The sequence below is a fragment of the Equus asinus genome, chromosome 6 (assembly GCF_041296235.1).
Source record: "Equus asinus isolate D_3611 breed Donkey chromosome 6, EquAss-T2T_v2, whole genome shotgun sequence".
Classification (NCBI taxonomy): Eukaryota; Metazoa; Chordata; class Mammalia; order Perissodactyla; family Equidae; genus Equus; species Equus asinus.
Genome location: NC_091795.1, coordinates 61,829,432 through 61,845,801, shown reverse-complemented (window position 1 = coordinate 61,845,801; position 16,370 = coordinate 61,829,432). Strand labels below are relative to the sequence as shown.

The window sequence follows — 16,370 nt, the reverse complement described above, 5'->3', positions numbered from 1 at the left end:
TTTATTTTAGCGGTGATTCTCCACCTTGGCTGCATAATAGAATCAGAGTCTCTGGGGTGAGACTCAGGTGCCAAACCCTTGTTAAGCTCGGCAGGTGATTTCTATGTGCAACCAATGCTGAGAATCTTTGTCTTGGGACAGTGAGCCTCATTTAAGCTTTCATCAGAATCACCTGGAGAGCATGTTAAAATTACAGAATGCTGGGCCCCATTCTCAGAGTTTCTGATTCAGGAGGTCTGGGGTGGGACCCAATAATTCGCAAGTTTAACAGGTTCCCAAATGAGGCTGATGTTGCTATCCCAGACTTTGAGAACCAATCTTAGAAGAGTTTGGCTCTTGTTATACTTTTATTGGAGTTCAGCTGCAGAGACGGACGTGGTAGTGGGAATGAAAATTGGTAGAAGAAGAGGACAGATACCGCCAGTCTCCCCTCTTTCCCGGCCCGACCTCTTCAAAGCTGAAGGTGAACTGGGGTCTACTACTGCATCGCCCTGCCCCTATTTTCTTAGTCTTTATTTCGCAAATTGAGAAAATAAAGGCTCTTCAGGGGTCATGTGAACGGCCCAAAGCTGGGTGGATGGGATTTAACCATCCCATTTCAGCTGGCCTTGGCTCACTCAGACCAACCTCTTCCCTGCCTCTCTGGGGTGTCTCCAGTTAACCCCCCTCAATTCATCAACCTCTCTCTCCCCTCGGGCCCCGCCCCCAGCGTCCTTGCGTAGTTGCGCGGCAACGTGCACCTCGGGTCAACGCCAGGGGAGCGGTCCTCAGCGGCGCACCTCGTGCTGCGCAGGCGCGAGGGGCGAGGCACTGGACCTGCCGTCATGGCCTGCATCAACCCAGTGGTAAGGAGGAACCGCCTGGCCTGTCGGCCTGTGCTCTCTGTAGAGGGAGCGCTGGCGCCGGGTTCTGGTCCACACACCCTTTCTTCTCTCCTGGCCCTTCACAGACTGTCAGAAACCCTCTTCCCTAGGGGCTCCGACGCTGCTTCCCCGGGTTGGAGGAAGCCATGAGGGCCAGTAGCCCAGCTGGAAGTTGGGCCTGCCCCCACCGGAAGAACAAGTGTCCCTCCTCTTCTCCTCCTCAGTTCTCACCCAAACTGGTTTTCAGAATGAGCTGTTTAGAGTTGGAACTTGCCGTGACCCTCCCAGTTTCTTATGTGTTTAGAAAATTTTCTGAGTTCAGTTGTACGCTAATTATAGTTCTTAATTTTAGTATGGTCATTGTTGATTCAAAGCTATATTATTTACCTGAAATAATAGAAAATGTGTTATGTTACCCCACTACATATTTTTAGAGCCCCCACCCCCTCCATTCTTTCCCCAACCTGTAGCATCTTAATGTTTAAGGGTACAATTGGAATTGAAAAACACAAACACCCGTCTGTTACGGTTAAGGGGTACCTAAACCTCATGATGAGAATTGACAGTCTAAACAGTACTTATGAGAACCTCTGTCAGTCTTAAAAACCTGAAATAAAGAACAAGAGAAAATGGAGGGTTAACCTTGATTTTCATTTCATCTCGACAGACTTCACACTTGGTGAAAGACAACGTGCTTGTCCAGATCTGTGTTATTTTATGGGTTTCATGTATACATCTGCAGCATTAAAGGGTCCATTTTTAGAGACATGTTCTTATTTAATGTGCATCTATTTTCTGATGATGTGTTTTGAGATATGTAAAATACTTGTGCTTGAATATAAGCTTGCCATGTACATATACCATTTCATCTGATGGTGAACTCCAAGGAGAGTGTGTGTGTTTTCTTTTAAATAGAGAAGAGGTTAAGATGGAGTTCTTGGCTCTGCGTAGTTTTTTTTTTTTTTTTTTTTTTTTTTGTTTTTTTGTTTTTTTTTTGGAGGAAGATTAGCCCTCAGCTAACTACTGCCAGTCCTCCTCTCTTTGCTGAGGAAGCCTGGCTCTGAGCTAACATCCGTGCCCATCTTCCTCTAGTTTATACGTGGGACGCCTACCACAGCATGGCTGCCAAGCAGTGCCATGTCCGCACCCGGGATCCGAACCAGCGAACCCCGGGCCGCCGAGAAGCGGAACGTGCGAACTTAACCGCTGCGCCACCGGGCCGGCCCCATCTGCGTAGTTTTAATAAAGATAACAGAGAAAGAATATAAAGTCTAACTCTAGTCCTAGAAGAGAAAATATGTTCAATATCTACTTTACTTTTGAAAAATTGTGTTCTAATGGGTTATTTTTGGTGGCTGCTGTTACACTCTGAGGGCATAACTTAAAGATGTTTTTAGCCCTAGGAGTTTTTCCTCCAGCTTTAAATGTGATTACACTAGCTGGGACTAACACTGAAGCATCAATTGAGTGTGCCTTTATTAGTGTAAACTGTTTTAGAAGAAGCAACTAATCTAGGGCACTTAATCTTAATGGATATGCTTGTGAGTAACGTATTATTTAAATATTACTGATTGGCCTATTCATCAGCTTACCCTTGATCTTTAGAAGGATTAGTTTAAAACCTTGCTACTCTTGGCATGAGCAGGAGGAGTATTTAGAGTATTTACGGGGTAGTATGAAAAAGCGGTCCTAGACTGCCGCAATTTTCATTTTGGCCTGACTAAGCAATTTGAAATAAGAGCAACTCAGCTAAATTCCTGTTTTGCCATTTCTTGTCAGTGGAACTTCCACTAGGTCAGTATTGTTAGTACACTTAGCACTGCCCTTTTGGACTGGGGTGGGAGTGGAGCACAATTTACATAGCTTTGAAGGACTGAGTTTATTTCACAGGGCTATTTTTCTATTGGTATTTACCAGTGTTCAGTCTGGGTAGAAACCTGCTTAATATGATTGTCATGGCATGTTTTTACTAGGAAGCATTTTAGGATGTTACTTAGTCTCTGCAACACGCAGATTGTGGAAAGGTAAGGTTCGTTCATATCCTTCTTAGTTTCTGTTAGGAAATCTATTTTGGTGCAGTTGTACTTTTACTTGACAATGGTTCAGAGTTTTTTTTTGAACTGTGTGTATTTTGGAAATGGGATGGGCTTTGGTAACTCTATTGTAAGTGCTTGCCACAATCTTATGGCTTGGACTTTCCTTACATTTGGGGAAATAACATAGTGAGCTCTAAAAAAGCTCCTTTGGCCTCTTTGAGAAGAAGGTAAATTGAAAACAGAAGGTTCATTTCCACCTGCCTTAAATTTAATTTCCCTTTTTATAAGAAGTGGGGAGGTTAAATACTGACACAAAAGCCAAGTAACGTAACAGTAGCCATGCATCTTGATGAGATTATTATCTTATATTTTATTGTAGTCCTGTACTTGTAACACAATTTATAGGAAGCTACTGGAAGTGGGATGTGCTTAGTAAAAATCCTTATGGTGGTTTTTCTTTAAACTGTAAGATTAGAATGTGTACTTTGCATGCCTCTTAAGGCTGGATACGTTCAAACTTGAGAATTTAAAACTTTAACAATTGCTTTTGTGTAGCCTAAACTCTACAGATCTGTAATTGAAGATGTAATTGAAGGAGCGCGGCATCTATTTGCTGAAGAAGGTGTAGAGGAACAAGTCTTAAAAGACTTGAAGCAGGTTTGTAGACAAGACAGGTTTCTCTCTCTTTTTGTTGTAGTTTTCTTAGCTTAAAAAACTGGTAAATTATAGTTCCAACTCCTTAATTGTAGTTTAGTACTTGCCTATTCATTGTGCCATCAGCTGACAATTTAATTTAAAAGATGTAAAAAAAGAATCCTATAAAAGTTTTATTTTTTTAAAAGTAAACAATGTTTTTTTCTCTGCAGCTCTGGGAAACAAAGGTTTTGCAGTCTAAAGCAACAGAAGACTTCTTCAGAAATAGCATCCATTCACCTCTGTTCACTCTTCAGTTGCCACACAGCTTGCACCAAACATTGCAGTCACCAACAGGTTGGATACAGTCAGTAAATTAGTACTATTTGGACTTCAGAACTAATTCTCATTTGGTGGTGGTTTTGAATTAGACAGGGTAATCTTCTTAAGGTGAGAGGGCTTGGACCTCAGAATCATTGCTACTTAATGAACACAATAAATCATCACCCCATGTAATTATTGATGAAAAGTTAGATTACTCAAACTAGTGCTTTAAAATATTAAAGTCCACAAAGGTGACAAAGCCTTACTTTAGAGGAATAAGTCACATAGTTTATGGGCTATTGGGAGCACCCACTGGTTATTTCAGAGCATTTGATTGGATCTAGTCGAGGAATAATCCAGCCACCATTGCTGAAGAAGCAGAGGGACGGATGGGTGCTTGCATGCTTGTGCATTCTTTCTCTCTTTTGCTTTCTGTAAATATTATAGATCTGTTATTCTATTGGAAGCAAAATGGAGAGTTAACAAGAATATGGAGAATATTCAGGCTACCTCATTGTTTTGGATATATACAATGATGGCTATAAATTGACCATATACATCTTACCTTTATTCTTGTACTTAATGAATCTAGACCTCTGCTTTTAAGGGAAATATTTGTCCATATTATGTGTATCAATTTAAAGTGGAAAAGACTAGCTAATAAAAAATAAAATGATACTGTTATATCTTTCTAGCCTTTATTCTTTCTTTTCTCCTCTGACTCATAATCTTTATGCTACCCTAATGTTTGTCTATATATATGTCCATACACAGACACACACACAAACAGGTTTCATTGGGTTTAGCTGCAATTCAATAGATTAATGTCTGCAAGAGGTGAGGGTAGGTTTTGGATTAGATTGTCAGTAATAACTAGGTTGTTCATTGCATACTTGGGAAAATTCACATGAAAGTCACATTAGCCAAGATGAAGAGAAAATAGTAAGGAGGCTAATACCTTGTCTGTTACAGAATGAGAGAATTTAAGTGTGGCAGCAATAACGACTTATAAAAATGAAATAAATTAACAATGAATATTGAATTACCAAACAAAACTTTTATCTAATACTGTGCTTATAAAGTATAACTTTGCTCTATAAGGATTAGCCGTGGCAGTTTTAATTACTAAGTTGACACATTGAAACATTTTCCATCAGTTGTGGGTTTTTGGCTATGCTTTTGTTTTTGCTATTTTATTACTTTACTTTTATTACTATTTTATTACTTCACTATTTTATTAGGGCATCCTTTTATTTCTCTATTTAAATAACATTCTTTTGAATTTTTTTTCTTTATCTCTATTAAAGAACTTTAAAGATGTTTTACTTAGGAGTGGCTTGGAGGGTGGCCAGTGTGGAGGAGTAAACTACTTGACAGTCTTTAATCAAAAGCCTAGTTACCATTTCTCAGGTTCTTTGTCATTCAAAATTGCAATACTAGATTTTGCCGCAAGATGGTAATATTACCAGTGATTTAAATCACAAAATAGTCTTGCAACTAATGTAACTAGCTGGATTTCACTCAGCATTTTATTATTCTCTTTCTTAGAATAACAGAAATAATTACATTTGAACAAGACAGTTTTTCTCCTTATTCTCTTCTATATCATTTATAATGAAATGGTTTAAGAGGAAGTACATATATCTTTTAAAAATGCATTATAGGCCTTATTCCTATCCTTCTTCATTTCTAGGTACCCTACAATAAGATTCTTGAAGTAAATAGCCTTATAAATTGGAAGTACTTCTTAATTATGTCTTTGCATTGTATGCTTTTAAAAGCCTGATTAAAATAACCTAAACTAACTTACCTCTACAACCGTTTTATCTCTTGATAACAAGTTCAAATTAATCTACAATGGAATAAGTATTTACCTTTGTTCCACCTTTAGAACTTGTTTGCCCTATCATATTTTTTTTGACTGTATCATCCATTTATTTAGTAATTTCCTATATCTTCAATTGTCAACTGTTTTTGGTCTCAGGACCTCTTTACACTTAAAAATTGAGGACCTCAAAGAGCTTTCTTTTATGTGGGTTGTAAGTATTTACTGTATTAGAAATTAAAACTGAGAAATCTAAAAAATATTGGTTTATTAATTTAAAAAGTTTATCATATGTTAACGTAATAACTATATTTGTTAACAGTAAGTATTTTCCAGGACAAACAATACTTAGAAGAATGGCACTGTTTTACTTTTCTGCAAATCTTGTTAATATCTGCCTTAATACAAGACAGCTAGATTCTCATCTATTTCTAAATTCAATCTGTTGTGATATGTTGTTGTGGCTAAAGTATATGAAGAAAATCCTGCCTCCCACAGATATATGATTGGGAAAGGAGGAGTATTTTAATAGTATTTTCAGATAACTTGGTATTACATTAAAACTCAACAAGTAGCAGTATCTGAGAGGTTAGATGCAGAGTGGAATCTGAAACCATATAATGGACTTTTTATAATGTTAGATGGTTATTTGGAAAATATTGGTTCACTGAGTTTTGGAGTTGACACATTGCTCATTATACAAGATTAAACAAATCATAATCATAAATATCACCACACATCAGAAAAGTGTTTAAGTATTGCGAAGCTATCAAACTCACTGTGGTGGATATAAAGTTTGCAAAATTCTAATTTTTGCTTGAGAGCTTGAATTTCATCATTGCCAAACAAATACTGTCAATTTGTTTTCCTTGAAGTGATGGACACACTTAGTTCATTTTCAAAAAAATGTCTGCCAAATACTCATGTCTGAATAACCATAGTTTCTGTCAGTTTTTCTTTCAAGTAAAAATAGTGTTTCTGGAAAAAAGAGGCTAGATCAGCTCCCAACTTAAACAATAGCACCAGTGTTTTTCCTTGTACTTGTCCATGAACAGAAATGCTCTTTCTGTTCTCCCCATTTCATCACACAGAATATTAAAAGGAAGTACACTTCAGGGTTGAAATTAGTAAAAATAATTTATATGGTTAAGGAACGTCTTAAGTGAAACAGTTTGTTGTTGCTGCTGGTTTCTTTTTTTGTTTTTTACTGTGAGTGAGTGGCAATGGAAAATAAATCCATTGGTCACTAGTGAGATTTGCTGCTGCCTTTATTCAAGCTGAGGTGCCTTCAGTTTTACTCATCATTGCCTTGTGCCATCAGAGCAGATGTCAACAAAACAGAACAAAAAATATTTAGTGAGAAATGAAAAAGGCATGTGTTGTCTTGGTATTGTAAAAAATAGTTTGACCTCATGAGTACCCTGAAAGGGTCTTGGGGAGCCCCCGGGGTTTCGCACACTATACTTTGAGAACTACTGTTCTATTGTTAGGGTGAGTATATGTAATTATAATATGCTTTTAAATAATTTTTTAATTATAAAAAATAATTTTTTTAGAGCAATTTTAGGTTCATAACAAATTTGAGAGGAGGTACAGAGATTTCCCGTATACCCTTCACCCTCACTCATACATAGCCTCTTCCATTATCAACATTCCCCTCGAGTGGTACATTTGTTACAATTGATAAACCTACATTAACACCATCATAAACACCCAAAGTCCATAGTTTACATTGTCACTCTTGGTGGTGTATATTCTCTGGGTTTGGGCAAATTTATAATGACATGTCCATCATTATAGTATCATACTGAATATTTTTATTGTTCAAAAAAATCTGTGCTCCACCTCTTCATCCCTTCCCCTACACCAACCCGTGGCAACTACTGATCTTTTTACCATCTCCATAGCTTTGCTTTTCCCAGAATGTCATATAGTGGGAATCATACAGTACATGGCCTTTTCAGATTGGCTTCTTTCACTTAGTAATTTTAAGGTTTCTTTATTTTTCTTCATGGCTTGATAGCTCATTTCTTTTCAGCACTGAATAATATGCTGTTGTCTGGATGTGCCACAGTTTATTTATCCATTCACCTACTGAAGGACATCTTGGTTGCTGCCAAGTTTTGGCAATTATGCATAAGCTTGCTATAAACATCTTTGTGCAGGTGTTTTTGTAGACATAAGTTTTTAGCTTCTTTGGATAAATACTAAGGATTCTGCTGGATCATCTGGTAAGAGGATGTTTAGTTTTGTAAGAAACCACCAAAATGTCTTCCAAAGTGGCTGTACTGTTTTACGTTCTTATCAGCAATGAATGAGAGTTCCTCTTACTCTCCATCCTTGCCAGCAGTTGGTGTTGTCAGTGTTCTGAATTTTGACCATTCTAATAGGTTGTATTAGTATCTCATTGTTGTTTTAATTTGCATTTCCCTGATGACATATGATGTGGAGCATCTTTTCGTATGTTTATTTGCTATCTGGATATGTTCTTTGGTGTCTATTAAGATCTTGGCCCATTTTTCAATCGAGTTTTGTTTGTTTTCTTAATGTTGAGTTTTAAGAGTTCTTTGTGTATTTTGGATAACAGTCCCTTATCAGATATGTCTTTTGCAAATATTTTCTCCCAACTTGTGTCTTGTCTTCTTATTCTCCTGACATTGTCTTTTGCAAAGCAGTTTTTAATTTTTATAAAGTCCAGCTTATCAGTTATTTTTTTCATGGATTATGCCTTTGGTGTTGTATCTGAAAAGTCATTGCCATACTCAACATCATCTAGATTTTCTCCTATGTTATCTTCTGGGAGTTTTATAGTTTTGCATTTTGCATTTAGGTCTATACTCCATTTTGAGTTAATTTTTGTGAAGGGTATAAGATCTGTGTCTAGATTCATTTTTTTTGCTTGTGGATGTCCAGTTGCTCCAACACTATTGAAAACACCATCTTTGCTCCATTGTATTGCCTTTGCTCCTTTGTCAAAAATCAGTTGACTGAATTTATGTGTGTCTATTTCTGGGCCCTCTGTTCTATTCCATTGATCTATTTGTCTTTTCTTTTGCTGATGCTACACTGTCTTGATTACTGCAGCTTTATAGTGAGCCTTGAAGTTGGGTATTGTCAGTCCTCCAACTTTATTTTTCTCGTTGAGTATAGTATTATATTCTGAGTCTTTTGCCTATACTCCACTTTTGAGAGAGAAATGAGATTCTATTTATAATAGCCTCAGAATAACAGGTGTAAACTGGGATGTGGGCAGACTGGGATGTGTAGTCACCTTGTCTGTGATTGCCTTATTTCTAGGGCAATTCACATAAGCTTCAGCTATTTGTTCTTCATGTCACATGGCCTTTTTTGTTTAAACCTTCAGTCATTGTGGGAGGAATACAGGAAAGAACAGGAACATCGAGAGGTTTGTGGTGGCTTTCATCATTGAGCGTTAAAACTCCTAAACTATATGTTCATTTGCTCTTGAACTTAGATCTGGTGAAAATTGCAGCAATACTATTGGTTTTTGAGTTAGAATATTCAGTTTGGTCATGAGAAGATATCCCTATGCTAATGAGTAGTTACAAAGAAGAAATTGACCAGTCTTTGCACCTCTTGAGTCATGTGACTTAGATATTAAGATTTGGAATGGTTCAAAACAGGACCAAGGATTGTGAAATTAACTGCTTTAATGTTTCAAAGACTTTTTTGGTGTGTAGGGAAGAATACACTTATAAATGTGAATGTTGTTATGCTGTATTATTTTTACTAAATTTCTTAAATTATATTTGTGGAACTGAATTCTTTCTATATTCTAAAGCATATTGTTTGAGAAATTTAATATTTCTAGAATATATACATGAAGACCAAAATTCTGGCACTTTGAGTTTAAATAAAAACATGTATTCAGTTAAAACTTAATTGGTTATTGAAACCAGCTTGAATATTTTAAAAAGTGTGTTTCACACACATATAATGGTGTATATAATTTGTGAATGTATATAAATGGTGCATATAACTTGTGAGTTTAGTATCAAAATTAAATAGGAGCTGCATGAAACTTCGCTATAAACTCTCAGTTCAATGCTTTTATTCTGATGGCTGTAAAGAAACTCTTAAAATTCTCGTATAGTTCTCTTTGATTTATATAAGTATAGAGAATTAGCCTTTAGGATTTATTGCAAGGTAATTAAAAGAGGAAGATTGTTGCTGTTTTTCCTCAAGAAATTCATTTAATTGCTTCAGTGTGTTAACAGATTTTTGTTTCCTCCCAGGCTATGGCTTAAGTTGTACCAGCTTAAGCTTTGCTCACTTCAGCTAATTAAGACTAATGCCACTGTGTTCCTGCCACTCCAATTCTTTCTAATTTAGCCTTTCTAAAAGAATGCCTGTTAATAAGCAAAGGCATAGATGAACAGAGGATAAAAATAATTTTGTGCTTCATTAACCATCAATCTCTGTAGCCTCACTTCTGTTGTCTAAACGTGGAAAGAATGGTTATTTTAAAAAATATTTGCCCTTCTGAGCTGTTTGCTGTATATGATGGAGCCATTCTAGCGTCAGAAACAGATCTTTGAGGCAGTTTTCCTTAAGGCAGTATGTGAAAAAAGGCCATAATAAATAAATTACATTTAATACATATGTATTGCATAAACATGCTAAAAGACTCTCATTTTTATTAAAGAAAAAGCAAAGTGATATTCTTTTTTTTTTTTTAAGATTGACACCTGAGCTAACAACTGTTGCCAATCTTCTTTTTTTTTTTCCCTGCTTTTTCTCCCCCAATCCCCCAGTGCATAGTTTTATATTTTAGTGGAGGGTCCTTCTAGTTGTAGCACGAAGTGATATTCTAACAGTCATATTCAGCTAGGTAAAGTGAACCTTGAGGTAAGGTTTAAGTTTACATTGATCAACTGAGATCCTTCTAGTGGAGTTACTATTTCTTTATTTTTTCGTCTTATTTTTTAATGATTATATGTTCAACCATTTGGTCAACCTTTTAGATGTTTTATAAATGAAGAGATAGCACAGCAAATTGATGGATAATAAAGGAAAGATATGTGAGATTGCAGCTTTAATGCAGGTTGAGTTGGTGTTTTCCTAGGAATTTGTTCTCTTGTATTTTTCTTAGCAGTCTAAACTGTTTCATGCAAAGACTTCAGGAGACATGTTCTTATGCATTTATTCCTAAAACTATGTAGCTGTGCTTGCTTACTTGGCTGAAGTACTGTAAATAACTTTTCATAAAATGAATGAATTGAAATTTATTTTGAACCTATAAAATTTCAAATGGTTTTTGTGGGGTTACATATTTTTGCTCGATAGTATAGTCTCTTGGAAAAGTGCCACTTTAACAAATATTACTTTTTCTCTCCTTTGAAAAGTTGTAATGGAGATTAAGTGCTACATTGCTTACTAAAGACATTTTGTATTACTAAAGACTAAAGTATTTTGTTATGGATTTCTAAAGTACAGTATACTTGATTAGATGAGAGATTTCCTTTTGGGACTTAAAGTAGGTTAGTTGTAAAGTCTTTATCTAAAGTTCTTGGGAAAAAAGTAATACTTTTTACCTCTCTTAGAATCAGGAAGTTTAGAATTCATTATGGCCTAACAAATTAGTGATGGAAAATGTTTTTTTAAAAATAAGCTATACTTAGAAATTTTATTAAATTGGTAAATTCTAATGAATTTACAATGTTTATTTTGTTTTCTATGCAGCATCATTAGTTATTCCTGCTGGTAGAACTCTTCCCAAGTTTACTACAGCAGAACTGGTATGTAGCTTATTTAAGAGAGAGATATATATATATTTTTTAGGAAGATTAGCCCTGAGCTAACATCTACCACCAATCCTCCTCTTTTTGCTGAGGAAGCCTGGCCCTGAGCTAACATCCGTGCCCGTCTTCCTCTACTTTATATGTGGGATGCTTACCACAGCATGGCTTGCCAAGTGGTGCCATGTCCGCACCTGGGATCTGAAGTGGCGAACGCTGGGCCGCCAAAGCGGAACGTGCGCACTTAACTGCTGCACTGCCAGGGCAGCCCCTAAGATATATTTTAAAAGATATGCCCCACTTTTAGTGAGTGATGGCAGAAGTGTAATTCACTTTAGTGGAGATGCCTTTTCCCTTGATTAAGGAAATAATATATTTCTAAAAAGTAAAAACAAATTTATAAAGTAAAAAGTGAAAGAGCCCTGTAGTATTCTACCCCAAAGATGACTGTTTTAGCTGTTTGGTGATATCCTTCTAGACTTTTTTCCTGAAACTTATATTAATTTCAGCATAAAAGTAGGATCATTCCGTGTACTATTTTGGAATTTTTTTTAACTTAGTAATATGGATGGACACTTTTTAGTGCTGGTTAAATATTGATTAGCCTTTGTGGATATATCACAGTTTAAAATAACCAATCTTTTGTTGATGGATGTTTAAATTCCTTTTGGTTATTTTTTAATATAGCATTCTATTGATTATGCTTGTAGTTGTGTCCTTGTGTATTTGTGTGAAAATCAGGTAACCAGGATAAATTCCTAGAAGTAGAATTTCTGGGTCAAAGATCATGCATGTTTTCAGTTTTGGTATATATTGCAAAATTGCCCTCCAAAAGGATTGTCCCGTATACCCTCATATAAGCAGAATCTGAGAGAACTGATTTTTATCATATCCTTACCAACATTGGATGTTACCAATCTAATCTTTTAAATTTGCAGGTCTGATAGGCAAAAACGTTTCTTTGTCTTTTGATTTACTACTTAAAAAAATTAAAATGCTAAGGTTTCATTATTCTAAAATAAAAATTAGACACTATCATATTATCTACTTTGAAATGCCATTAGTGATCAACTTATAGACTAGAGGACTCTTGTAGACAGCTGTGGTTCTTCTGTTTGACATCTTGAGCATCAGTGGCTCAGGCAAAGCTGTGTAGTGGGCAAGTTTTATGAGTCAGTATCCGTAAAAGCCTTATTAGCTTCATTGCCAATAGCTGTAGAACAGAATGCCTTTTATCCTTAATGAGATAATCTAAATCAAGTATTACAAAGCTGTTTTATTAAAGAACTCAGCCCTAATGTAAAGCATTGTCAAACGATTGTTGTCCTGAATCAGACTTTTTGACCCTCTACAAGATCAGGAAAAAAAGATACAAGTAAGCCATTTTTCTAACTTTCTAATATAAATTTCTCATGTCTAGGGCACCTCAAATTCCAGGGCAAACCTTGCTTTTTCTGGTTATCCTATTCATGTACCAGCAGGTGTGACACTGCAGACTGCATCTGGTAAGAGTATCATTTAAAAATATTTTGTTTTCACAACTAGAAGGACCCACAACTAAAATATGCAACTATATACTGGGGGGATTTGGGGAGAAAAAAGCAGAAAAAAAATTTTTAGCATTGGTACTGACTTTTGGATTAATTTTCATGACTTTTAATAAACTGTATACTAGAAGTTAGAGGAACTGTTAATCAAACTAATTTCAAAAGTAATAATAAACGGTGAGCCGTATTGTGGAGGCGGTCTGCCACGAAACACTCGGTACTAGGCCTGTCCTTATTTCACTCCCAGTTCTCTTTGTACAAGATGCTTTTATATATGTTTTCTCTAATTCAATGCAGTTAGCTAAAGTTTGACAAATACAAAATAACATATCTGTGTCCCTGCCAGCTCTAATCAAGAAAAACCATGGATTGATCAACCTCTGCTGCCTTTCTTATTAGAGATTGCATGGTATAATAGAAAGAATATCCAAAACGTTTGGAGATTAACCAGCCTCTGCTTTTCACAGCACTGTTTCTTGGTCTGAAAGAGAATCATACCTATTCTTTGGGTTGTTGCAAAGTTTAAGCAAAGCACCTAACTAATCCTCAAAAAATAAATTTCTTCTTTCTTCTTTTTAGTATTATTTTAAAGAAAAGAAGGAGAAAAAATTTGATTACTTCTGAAATTATTAAACTCCTTTTGGATAGCCTTGTCTTTTAGTTGTTATATGGTATCTTATATCTTAAATGTATGAAATACATTCTCCATGAGATTTGGAACCCATGGATGAGAATGACCAACTATAAGACTTGAGCATACATGGATTTTGGTATTTGCAGGAGGTCCTGGAACCAATCCAATGCAGATACTGAGAGACCACTGTATGTTTATTAAAATCCCAATTTGAGTTAGTAACACTGTTATTTATCAAACATTGGGAGAGGTTTATGGAATAAATATTGGTGGCCTGTATGTATCTCAAAATATGCCATATAAGCAATAGTGGGAAAAGGCTAGAGTTAAAGCAAGACATATTTAATTTAAAAAAAATAAGAGTAATACATACTTATTGTAGAAAATACAAAAAATCTGAAGAATAAAAGAAAAACGCCTAGAGATAAACACTATTAACATATTGATATATCTCCTCCCAGGCTGTTGTGCATGGGATTTTCTTTTAGAGGAAATTAGGATTCTGTTATACTTACGGTTTTGTTTTCTCCTTTTTAAGGTCACCTTTACAAAGTCAATGTACCAATTATGGTGACACAGACTTCTGGAAGAGCAAGTATTCTTCAGCATCCAGTTCAGCAAGTAATTCAGCAGCTTGGGCAGCCCAGTGTTCCACAATTGAACCCATGTTGTCTTCAAGCAACTACTGAAAAAGCGCAGAGAATGGAAACTGTGCTTCAGCAACCCACAATTCTTCATTCTGGGACAGAGGATAGGAAACATTTAGAAAAGGCCACCTGTGATACACTTGTCCCTCCTGGAAATGAGCATAAAATCACGTCTGAAGCTTTGCTGAGTCAGCCGGAAAGCTCTCAGTACATCGGTCTTCCAGGTGTTGTGTTTCCACCACAGGTCTCTCAAACAGACTCGAACGTGGAGCCAGTGGTCAGTGTTTCAGCTAGCATGATTCAAAATCTGCATGGGGGGCCCCTCTTCAAGGGCCCTCAGGGGACTCGGGACCAGCACGTGTCTGATGTTCAGCTTCATCTTCTCAAAAATAGGAAGTTTGAATGTGATTCTGTGAAGCAGCCAAGAAATATAGAGGAGCCCAGCAGCTTACCTGTCTCAGAGAAGGTAGTTGTGTGTTCAACTTAATGGTATCGGGATAAACAGTGGCCAGTGATTAGACATCCTGAGTGTTTTTTAGTCTGTAAGGTTACCCAGAAGTACATGTATTTTGGTTTTTTCTTTAGAAGATTGTTTCTTTATTGTTGTTTTTAATATAACGATCAGTTCTTAAAGTATTCATGCTCTGCATTTTTAAACTTTGAATTTTAATTAGAGTATTTCTTTAAAGAAAAGGCATTTGTATTAAGTAATCCATTTTATCTCTCTTTTGCGTTGTGAGAATTTTTCTTTGTCTGCAGATAAAATTTAAAAGACTCGGGGGCAACCCGGTGGGGCAGTGGTTAAGTTCACACGTTCCGCTTTGGTGGCCTGGGGCTTGCCGGTTCAGATCCTGGGTGCAGACATGGCACCACTTGGCAAGCCATGCTGTGGCAAGCGTCCCACATATAAAAAGTAGAGGAAGATGGGCGTGGATGTGAGCTCAGGGCCAATCTTCCCCAGCAAAAAAAGGAGGATTGGCAGCAGATGTTAGCTCAGGGCTAATCTTCCTCAAAAAAAAAAAAAAGAAAAAAGCAGAAATCCATCCTAGTAATTAAATGAATATTTTGAGGTAATTCGTTGTCATACTTAACAAACAAAAGAGATTCGAAGTATTTTTTTTCTTACTCTGCCTAATTCTCCTAAACTCCTGTATGAAAGTTTTCCTTGCATGAGGAATTGTCTTGCTAGCAGGTGCTTTGTTTCTCCCTGCTTGCTAAAATACTAGGTAACTTAATTTGTTTTGGAATTCAAACTTAAAACATCTTCTAGTTACCTTTTCATATTGAAAATTATTAATTTCCAAGGAATTGATAGTGATGGCAGAAAGATTCATAGAGAAGTTTGAATGGCAAAATTAAAAAAAATCTTGTGTTGTCTTTTTACAAATGTAGAATATGCCTTATGGCTAATTCCATTTATACAATTTGGTGACGTGACAAATAATTAAAGGTTTGTGTCCCTAGCCAATGGTTTATTGGTCCACTAGAGCTTCCGTACAAATCTGTAGCAATGGATGGTTAAGTGCCCCCTTAACATTTTCTTAGGTAGAAGTGGAGAGATGTAGGGCACAGTGAAGGATGGAAACAAAGACAGTGAGCGCCAGAAGCTGTGTGACCTGTTTGAGAGTGTTTCAGATGTTTGATGAAGGCTGCTCAACATCTTTTAGTAAGTCTGTTTTTAGTTTAGGTGTAAAGTATTAAGACTAAAATGTTTTTTGGGTATTTTTTTCACAATGTTTTCCACATAATATGTAAAATTGAAGAAATGTAGGCTAAACGCACAATTATGAAAAATTTGGTTTGGAGAGAAAACTAACTGTACATTTATAATAAGTGTGCTTCATCAGTTATAGTTTTTGGAGGTATTTTTCTCCTGGACTCACTACGAGCTTTGCAGATTTTCACTGTGGCGATTCAAGGACTTATTCTACTGTTACTTATGAGATGTCAGCTTGTCCTTTGTTCTGATGTGGGGAAATAGCATGGTTAAGGGAGATTAATCAAGGATTGTTTAGGGGATAGTGGTTGATAGCTTAAGCTTTGAAGCCACAGTACGTTCTGATTCCAGATTCACTACTTATAAGCAAGCTATGGCATGTTAC

General features: G+C 36.2%; 1 protein-coding gene across 1 annotated transcript in view; it reads left to right on the top strand.

The window, feature by feature from the left end:
- Positions 1 to 824: 824 nt before the first annotated feature.
- The window catches only part of GTF2A1L (general transcription factor IIA subunit 1 like), a 52,301-nt gene continuing 36,755 nt past the window's right edge, over positions 825 to 16,370 (top strand). The window contains exons 1-7 of the mRNA XM_070511486.1: positions 825 to 845; positions 2,861 to 2,887; positions 3,455 to 3,556; positions 3,766 to 3,889; positions 11,385 to 11,440; positions 12,861 to 12,945; positions 14,160 to 14,734. Of these exons, the coding sequence (XP_070367587.1) occupies positions 825 to 845; positions 2,861 to 2,887; positions 3,455 to 3,556; positions 3,766 to 3,889; positions 11,385 to 11,440; positions 12,861 to 12,945; positions 14,160 to 14,734 (990 nt within the window). The remainder of the gene's footprint in view (positions 846 to 2,860; positions 2,888 to 3,454; positions 3,557 to 3,765; positions 3,890 to 11,384; positions 11,441 to 12,860; positions 12,946 to 14,159; positions 14,735 to 16,370) is intronic.